We start from the raw sequence: 10012 nt of genomic DNA on the forward strand, positions 1-10012 counted from the left end.
TTGTTTTTCGACACTGCCTTTTTCTTTTTCTTCTTGATCTTCACACTGGTTTTTTTATTCTTCCAACAGTTTCCAGCAGTCCGTGCACAAAGAGGCGCGAAACGCTTTCCCCTCTCCACACATCGAAATGCTGCTTTATCACATTTTTGAAAAGTAATCACAACAATTCTTCACCACAGATCCACATTGTCCTTCACTCTCATCCTCAGTAATGTCCCACCTGTATGGATCCACCAAAGGAGTTTTTGCCTTTGATTAATTCACAGGAATACAGATTTGTTTATATGATATATATATATGTCAAGAACTTACATAGCTCTATATTTGTTTGTTTATGTCAGCAGGGATTGGCACCTCAGGGTGCAGCTGCAGAAAATCAGGCCATTCTGATGTGGTTTTTCAAAATAAATGCCCCTCTTAAATTGCAGAATAGAACCTGTATTTTCCACCTAAATTCACACTGATATAAAAGGGAAACTACCTTTTTCCACAAGCAAATCCCACTTAACCACCTCAGTCCACCCCTACTGAAGAATTGCCATCATTTGTATGGTGTCTTCTTTGGTTTGCATTGTCCAGCAGATGGCAGCAGCGTTATCAACGCTGTGTATGTGTGTGTGTGTGTCATACACACACACATGACCTGACATATCCATAAATACATAAATAAATGCATAAATAAATAAATACAGAAATGTAGAAATAAATGTAAAGCATGTATTTATTAATGTATGCATTTATTTATTTATTTGTGCATTTATCTATGTATTTACTTATGCATTTATGACTATATTTGTTTATGCATTGTTATGTCAGGTCCGGTCCTGCATAATGTGCTTGGTGGTAAAATATATATATATAAATAAAAATACAAATAACAGTTGTTTTAAGTGGTCACTTTATTAGTAGTAAGACTTTTTGTCATCAACATCAGTGTCACACCAGAAACTAAGCATATTAAGTTTAAAATATCTTATATTAATTACACTTTAGTCCATTTTCATTTACAAATTAATACACATTTGCTTGTGCTAAATATATATTATATATATATATATATGTATATTTATATATATATAATGAAGAAATAAATATATACATAAATTATAATAAAATTATTAAACGGATTTAATAATTACAGAGAAAATATATTATTTTATATAATATTATAGAACATATTAGAAATAATAAACGGATTAAATTCTGTTGTATACATTTAAAATTATATTTTTAATAATAAAAATGTAAAATTTCGTGTGTGTGTGTGTGTGTGCGTGTCTGCGCGTGCGTTGTGTGTATGGTCCACAGTGTGTTGTGGTGAAGGCGGAAGTGAGACGAGGACTTCCCTCTGGACAACTATTCGTTCCTCTGGGAGACAGAGTGAGAGGACTGCAGACATGTCCACAGCCTACAGAAACAGGTGAGACATCTGCGTCATCGTCATGTTTGTCCCCCGCGTCTCTAGCGGGACACGCGGACACACTGAGCAGCTTGTCTCGGTCTAATTCATCCTCTGTAGCACTTAGCATCTCTCAACAACACAACACATCAACCTGCTGTGTTAGCCGTAGCAGCGTTAGCCGCCGCTAACCCAAACACAAGCTAAGTCCGGGCATTTCAGAAGCACACACGTCGTGTCCGCTCGCCGTGTTCGTGTCGCTCAGTGCCGGGCGTCACATTGAACGAGTCTGTGCGTGTGCAATGGAAGCTAACGCGTTAGCAACCCTGTAGCTTTTACGTGGCCAAGGCAGCTGCTAGCCTAGCCTAGCTCCCTGTGTGCACATCAGCTGACACATCACGCCTCACGAACAGTCGGCTAGCATCCGGCTAACTGCGCTAACAGCTGTGAATCATTGACCGTTAAACTGTCATTCTGTCACGTTTAAACTGTTTACTGACCCAAGGCTCAGTGAAACACAAACAAATAAACACACGTTCAATCAATTTGATTTACGAGTGGTTTTAGTTTTGTGTTTTAAATGACATTGTTGATTATAAACTATCTTCTGTGTACGTTTAGAGAGCATCTGTTTTAAGGTTTTGACGTGTTGTGATGAATGCTAGGGCTAAAACAATGACTCGAATAATCGATTATTAATCAATTACTAAACCAATCGTCAACTATTTTCATAATCAATTAATGGGTTTGAAGCTTTCTTCATGATTAAAACAAGACTTCTGGTCGATTTATCTTCTTAAATGTGAATATTTTCATTAAAACTCAATCGTTTTCGTTTGTGGACAAAACAAGACATTTGACAACATCATCATTTCCAGGTTTGACAAACACTGATCAACATTTTTCTACATTTTCATGACATTTTATGGCCCAAACGATTAATTGATTATGAATATAATCGTTCGCTGCAGCTCTAGTGTGTTCAGAAATGATCTTATGTGGATATTTGTGGATCTTATGTGGATATCCTGAACCATCATTCTCCTCTGACCTTTGGCATGAACACAGCTTTTTCTGCATAGAGAACTTAAGCTCACAAGATATTTCCTCTTTTTTTTTTTTTTGACCATTCTGTGTAAACATTACAGATGTTTGTTTGTTAAAATCCCAGTAGATCAACAGTTTCTTCTTATCCCTTTTCCAATATTTTCTAAGCTCAAAGTTCTTCTTCTTCTTCTCTTTAGCTCATGGTTTCTCTTCTCCTTCGTGTTGCCTCCTGAAATCAACGCTCAAAAGCAGGAACTACTAATGTTCTTCTGCCTGAATTTAGCTTGAAATATCTGCACCTTTTCAGAAAATCCTGTTAAATCTCTTTTTTAAAATGTATTTTGAGTTACAGTGGCAAAGACAAAAATGCAAAAAAAAAAGCCAAAATATTCCAACACAGGAAATGAATCGAGAGTTATTATGGATGAAAATCGACTGCCCCGGGGAAGTACAGATCAAATCTTGTGCTGTTTTTTATCTCCTACATTACTCAACCAGTTTTTCTTCTTCATTCTGATGCTATTGTATGACTGACGGATACAGAGATATTTGCATTAACAAGCATTTGGACAAGTGTACCTAATAATGCGGTGAAATCGCATCGAATAAAATAAAACGTACATCTTTCCCCGCACCAAAGTCCATAGAGAAAATCAGCGATTTAACATCACAGCAGCACACATGACTTGTTGTTTTACTGCTGCTTCCATCACATTTTGTCACGTCGGGCTTAGAAATCATTAATTAGCTTAACCTCACAAATCTGCCAGCAGCAGACCTCAGCAGTTCTCTCTCGTGTCTCTGTGAGCTAAAAACGCTGATTTTCTCTGATGGACTCTGGTTCAGGAGAATCAGTGAGGGTTAAAACGAGAGCACAACCATCGCAAAAAAAGCTCCTTAACTGTCTCTTTCATTTTCGAAGAAGTGGTGTCGCTAAAGAGTAAGAGGCTCTAATGATGGATTCAGAAATGAACTCGCCTGTTTTTGTTTTTATTTTAGAATACAGGAGTTCAAAGTGGCCTTGAGTGAAGAAAACATCAACCTGAAGGCACTAAGGGAGTTATGCTTTAATGGTAAGTTTCACACATGATGGCTTTTTAATGTTCATTTTCCTTATGATATTTATTTATTCTAACTTTTTTTTCTTCTATTTAACGCAGGAATCCCGTTTGAAGGAGGCATACGAGCACTTTGCTGGAAGGTGAGTTGGTCGCCCGTCTCTGTTTTTGAAGCTAACGCGTCGGGTTTGAAATTATGTTTTATGCGTCTCAAACCTGTTTTTAAACAAAGTTTAGACATTTTGAATAACTTGGCGTTTGATTGTTGCTGAAAAACGTTGTGATCCGTTTCAGATTCTTCTCAATTACCTCCCTGACGATCAGACGCTATGGGAGTCGTTCCTCAAGAAGCAGAGGTAGGTTCAGCGTTTTTTAAATTTATTTTGGCGTAACCATGGCGACAGCATCGCTGATGACATTAGCTCATGTTGTAAGCTGATTAGAAGCGAAAAAGAAAAACACACACAGACAATTTAACTGTGATTCACCAAACCTGATGCTGTTTATTACGGTGGTTTCTCCCGGGGAAAAATAAAAACACCACTTCCTCTAACGTCCTCTGTTTTGACAGGCTCGTGTTAGGATTTTATTTTCTACTCAGACTGATTTGTATCTATTTCGTTATGAGCATGGGCGGCGAGGTAAAGGTCAGTCTCCACAGGAGTGATCCTAGCTGGAGAAAGACCCAGAGCAAAGTGAGCCCTCCACATTTATACCTGAGCAACTCCCCTTTTGCATTCCCTCCAATCGACAAAGAGTGCCATTCCAGGCCGTGTTTTCACACCTCTTTGTCTACTGTAGGTATCGGGGAGCCAACTCCCTGCGGATGTTGTAGGAAGGTGTCAGTTCAGGCTAGACACAATACACAATGGGTTAAATTAGTTGAGTTGACTGAGTTGAAGTGACCATGGTGGTGCCGTTTGTCCTGCGTCTCCTGCAGGGACGTGTACTCGCAGTTCTTGAAGGAGATGATCATACAGCCCGGTATCGCCAAAGCCAACCTGGGCCTTTCCAGAGAAGACGTGACCATGGAGGACCATGTGAGTGGACTCTCTGAGTCTCTGTCATTCACTTAAATAAAGCCTGAGTCAATAACCCACTGTTAGACAGACTTTTAAATCAACAGAAGCTGAATATTTATGTGATTTTATTTATTTATTTGTCAGCCTTTAAATCCAAACCCAGACAGCCGGTGGAATAACTACTTCAAAGACAACGAGATCCTGCTGCAGATCGACAAAGACGTGAGGTAAAAATACATAAATACCAGAGCCTGTCGTTCATATGTATATATGTATATATGTATATGTAAGATATATGTACATTTCCCAGGCGGCTGTACCCAGACATGGCGTTCTTCCAGCGTCCCACCGACTATCCCTGCCAGCTCATCCTGGATCCGCAGAACGACTACGAGACGCTGCGGCGGCGCGTGGAGCAGACCACGCTGAAGGCTCAGACTGTGAACCGCAACCGCAGCGGAGTCACCAACGTAAGTGATCTAATATGTGCCATTTCCTGTGTCGTATACACAAATCTCGCTAGGATTATCTATCGCTATCACGAAAGAGCTAACATTAATGCTAACGGCTGATTTGGTTGGTTTGTGTCCTCCATTGTCTCCTAAAAAACAACACAACGTGACCTGTTGTCTTCTTTGGATGAGCAAAGAGCTCACAGCGCCCTCTGCTGGACAAATTGTTAATTACTTTAACGTGTCTAATGTGTTTCTAGGCTGGATTTAATAGATATCAGATATTTCAGGTTTTTTTAATGTTGTTGAGCTTGAATTCTCATCTACAACTGTACTCTTTATTACATTTATATTTCTAATGATGCACCAGGTTGCAGAGATCAACATTTTTTATAAATTTGTATCATTGTTTCTGTGAAAATCTCTTTCATAACTAAGTAAAATTGGTATGAAACTTGAAATATCTTCAAATATATCGAGTGGGGACCTCTCAGGAAATCAGCAGTGACACCTAGTGGCCGGAATCTTTTAAATCGTCCGATTTAAAAACGAACGCGTTCTCAGGTCAGCTCGCCTGGAAAGTCGCTGAACCTGTATCCGTCCAACGAGTACGAGGTGCTGCCCAACGGCAGTGAAGCTCACTGGGAGGTGGTGGAGCGAATCCTCTTCATCTACGCCAAACTCAACCCCGGCATCGCCTACGTGCAAGGCATGAACGAGATCGTCGGGCCCATCTACTACACGTTCGCCACGGATCCCAACAGTGAGTGGAAAGGTGAGCAAACGTCTTCCCAAAAAAACAAATAAAAACGTCCCCAGATAAAAGCGATAACATCGCGTCGTTTGGCCGTTCCAGAGCACGCCGAAGCCGACACGTTCTTCTGCTTCACCAACCTGATGTCGGAGAACAGGGACAACTTCATCAAGAGCCTGGACGACTCTCAGTGTGGCATCACGTACAAGATGGAGAGCGTGTACTCCATGCTCAAGGACAAAGACCTGGAGCTCTTCATGAAGCTGGTACGTCCAAATCCTCACGTCTTCCCAAGTCACTTTAGCCTCGTTTCCACCTGAAGTTATAGACATCTTATCGATATTATATCGATAGAAAAAATAACTTATGTGTCTTTTCATCGATGTAATTTGAATTAAAAAAAAGTGTTGACTTTGCTGTTTTTTGTGTTTGTTCGCAGGAAGAGCAGAACATCAAACCCCAGTACTTCACATTCCGCTGGTTGACCCTGCTGTTGTCTCAGGAGTTCCTGCTGCCGGACGTCATCCGCATCTGGGACACGCTGTTCTCCGACGAGGGTCGATTCCACTTCCTCATCGTGGTCTGCTGTGCCATGCTCATGTCAGTCCGTTTTTTTAAGAAAAGTCAGAAGCTAAAACATTTACTTTGTTAGACTTTTTCCGGCTGCACCGAGGACACAGATGAACAGTTATCCAAGAGTACGATATCATCTCTTTGCAGATTCTGCTAAATTCCTTCCCGTGTGTACAGGCCCCGTAGTAATCGAGAGTAAACATGGCAGCACTGACACCGTTTGTCCATGTGATTATGACCAATGAGGAACTGATACTGTTTTAGTGTCTTATTACTGAAATATACAGTCTATAGTTTAACTGAAGAGCTTTGTTTCTGAAACTGAAACAACAACGTATTTGTTTTCAGTTCCTTCGAAAACGTATTTTTAGACGTAGTAGTGTGGGCTTAGCGTTGATCGATTGATTCTTTTCGGTTTGCAGACTCATCAGAGAGAACTTACTGGCCGGAGACTTCACCGTCAACATGAGGTTACTGCAGGTGAGGCAGTTTTTTTTTGTTTTTTTTAATTATCATTTACGACTTTCCAGACGCAAACGAGGAGACTCGCATTTTAACCCTTCTGTTACCAATCCTGTCGTCGCTGACAGTAACTCCTAGAATGTTTGTGAGGCCTCGTGTGGAGGATAAAGTAGTAGAAGATGGATGGATGGATGGATACCGGAAAGCAGAGAAATAGAGCTTTGAGCGCATATACTTGTCATTACGGTAGCCCTCAGGACTACGACTGTACCATAATTCCTAAACGGTTGAATAATAACTGCCAGATATGGAAAGAGAAAGTTATCTTGGAAAAAAGGAGGCAGAAAGAACTGATTTAACTCATTTTTTTTGACAATTCTACAGCAGTAAAATCAAAATAAATCCATATCATATGACGATCCTAAGAGGGTTAAAGGTGGCTAACTATTCTGATCCAAATCAGAACATAAATAAACAAATCATTTCTAATACATGTTTGCTAGATTTTTAAAATGTCATTTTATGCGTGATATCTAAATCTAATGCTAACACGCTAACGGCGGTTTACGGAGCTAAAGGCGGCAAAGGAGCTAACAGAGCTAACTGGTAAACGTTGACGTCACGCGCATCTTTTTCTGGTCAGTCTTCATGGAAACGCATCATGCGGTAACTTGCGTTAACCGCCAGCACTATTTAAAACGTTTACACATTAATCTGAACCTCAAAGGCTGAATAATACAGACTCGCGTTTCCCTCCCGATGTTTCAGGATTATCCGATCTCCGACGTCCACACGATCCTGACCAAGGCCAAAGATCTGCAGGACAACGCCTAAGCCGTCCTCTGTCCACCCCGTCCTCCCCCGTGATCGGGTGTGGTAGGTGGAGCTCCAACGTTACAAACTGTCTGACATGTTTTTGTGTGGGCGGAGCCCGGACTCGTGTATTTGTAAAAAAAAAACAAAAAAAACAGCACCCTGCCTTCTTAACTGGACCAGTGGGGGGCGCTGTGACGACGTGCCGAAACTATCGCTTCCTCAGAAGAAGAAGAAGAAGAAAGAGGGGGGGAGGCGATACCACATGCTTCTTGATGCATTATGGGATATAGACTGACCTGGGATAAGCGGCGGTCGTCCTCTCGCGGCCACCGCGTTGCCCCGACGACGGCCGACGTCTGAACGGAAGCCGAGAATTTAACGTAAAAACCCGCCGCGATCAGGCACGTCGTCCGGGCGAGCGTTTCACTGGGCGGAGCGACAGCGCATGTTTGTTTTTGAACCTTTTTAATGTCGGAGATTCTGTGTTTGCCTTATCGTGATCAGTTTCAACTCTGTGACGCGACGGGAAGCGGTGGGCGGGGCCTAATGCAGACGTAAAAAAACGCGGTCAGTGACGGCGAACAAAGACGTCGACGCTTCTTCCGACTGTACGGGAAAATTTAAGCGAAGATATCTAGCACTCTGGCGCTGCCAGCGGGGCTTATGATTATGCCGCGGCCAGCCACCAGGGGGAGATACGGATCCTTTTCGTCCATCTTGAGCGACAGTTATTGGTTTGAAAGTTGCCCCTTTTGACACAGTTTGGCATAAAATATGGGATTAAATAAATAATAGCGTAATAATTGCGGCGTTTTTCGAACATGTGAGGGGGCGGAGCTTGGGTCAAGCTGCAGGAGGCGGGACATTTGCTAGCTGTGAATTATCCAGAGTTTCCTCAAATGAACTCATTTTATGGATGTTTACGTTCTTGCTCGGGTCACAACTGACGATTATTTTCACGATTCATTATTTTCTCGATCAGTTGATCTGTTGATTGGTATTTCTTTAACCTGAATAGTGTGTGTTCCTCAAAAATATAACATTTTTCTTGTTTATTTCAAGTAAAAAGGGGCAAATAAACCAGAAAATATCCTCATTTAAGGAAAATACAACTGTTTAAAGATAACAAATAATACGGAAAAAAGGCTTAACTTCAGTAACCAGTTAATGAACAACACTAATGGTTCGTCTCTGCTGTGTAATTATATACAGTATTTTACGAAATACACGAAACAGGTCATATAAGTAGCTTAAATAAAGCTTAAAGTCAAGTTTGTGAGAACAAAAATGGGCAAATGATAATAACTACCTCTGCCCTGTGGTGAAACGTCGCTCCATTATTCTTGTTTTTCGACCCAGTTACAACATTTCAGCAGGTGATGCTTTTGTGTTCAGTGTGAAACATAAACACACGTTTTTACTTTGTTGTTTTATTGTCTGTGACAGATTCAACTCTAATACTGCAGCATTAATGTAGAACAGTGTGATGTTGATATGAAGGTTTTTCACTCTCTTCTCCACATGAATGTGAAGCAGGATCAGATCATGACACCAGAACAGTTTGAGCCAAAGTTTCCAGGTAAACTGAAGTATTTCTCTCATCTAGAACTTTTTAATCCGACCCTTTTTCTAAAAAAAACCTGCCTCACAGTCTAATCTTACTGGTGAAAACACACCGTTAGCGATAAGGACAGTCTCGACTATTTATATATAATTTAGCAGAGGCCAAAGTGGCTGATGTCGTCTCATGACGCTGGAAAATTGATGAAAATTCCTTTTAAATTTGAAGCCATGTTTAATCTCTCAGGGCGAACGACTAAAACGACCACTTGGTAAGCGTTTCCGATCAATATCGGAAGTTTAAAATCGCTAACATTACCTTTTTAAAAAGTCGTAAGTGGCATTTCCGGGCATATGCAGTAGCTGGTGTTTGACCAGAGAGGGCAGTAGATGCACCAGATTTCTTTTTTGTTGTTATGTATAATTTCAACACTTTACACTAAAACTGTGAAGATTTGCACCTGGATCGATCGACAAATAACATTAGCTAGATGCTACACGTATATGCTAGTTTTCAACCTGGGAAAACAGTGGTTTAATAAACTTGTGTATTTAAACTTGAACCAAACTCAGACCCAGTGTTTCCAGGACTTACGAAAATCGACTAAATTACGATGTTTGCTAAATTTATTTCAATTCCCAAATTTGTTTGGGGACCCACCCAAAAAAAATCTCCTGTGACCCATCTGTGGGTCGCGACCCAGTCTTTGAGAACCATTGAATTTTCCTCTCATTTCCAGACTCACTTTTTTATTGTATTATGATTTTATTTTATTTTTTTTACTTTTTTGCGTCCTCCAGAAGGCAAAGAGGTGATATTTGAGGAAAACGTGACCAACAAACTGCAAATAAACAATTGAAAACAGCTC

The 10012-nt window shown here is 40.7% G+C and overlaps 1 protein-coding gene across 1 annotated transcript; it reads left to right on the forward strand.

The window, feature by feature from the left end:
- The first annotated feature begins 1375 nt into the window (after positions 1–1375).
- tbc1d13 (TBC1 domain family, member 13) lies at positions 1376–7792 on the forward strand. The gene is made up of 12 exons (XM_083893463.1): positions 1376–1420; positions 3446–3519; positions 3607–3647; positions 3799–3860; positions 4445–4544; positions 4671–4753; positions 4837–4996; positions 5543–5753; positions 5835–5998; positions 6172–6332; positions 6728–6785; positions 7536–7792. The coding sequence occupies exons 1-12, from the start codon at positions 1398–1400 to the stop codon at positions 7599–7601; spliced, it is 1203 nt and encodes a 400-aa protein (XP_083749589.1). The 5' UTR covers positions 1376–1397; the 3' UTR covers positions 7602–7792.
- Positions 7793–10012: the final 2220 nt, after the last annotated feature.

Source organism: Microchirus variegatus, assembly GCF_963457635.1.
Source record: "Microchirus variegatus genome assembly, chromosome: 1".
In the NCBI taxonomy this organism is placed as follows: domain Eukaryota; kingdom Metazoa; phylum Chordata; class Actinopteri; order Pleuronectiformes; family Soleidae; genus Microchirus; species Microchirus variegatus.

Coding starts and splice junctions, on each gene's coding strand:
- tbc1d13 (XM_083893463.1), top strand. CDS start 1,398: ATGTCCACAGCCTACAGAAACAG. Junction 5,754..5,834: donor TCCCAACAGTGAGTGGAAAG/GTGAGCAAACGT, acceptor TGGCCGTTCCAG/AGCACGCCGAAGCCGACACG. Junction 6,786..7,535: donor TCAACATGAGGTTACTGCAG/GTGAGGCAGTTT, acceptor CCGATGTTTCAG/GATTATCCGATCTCCGACGT.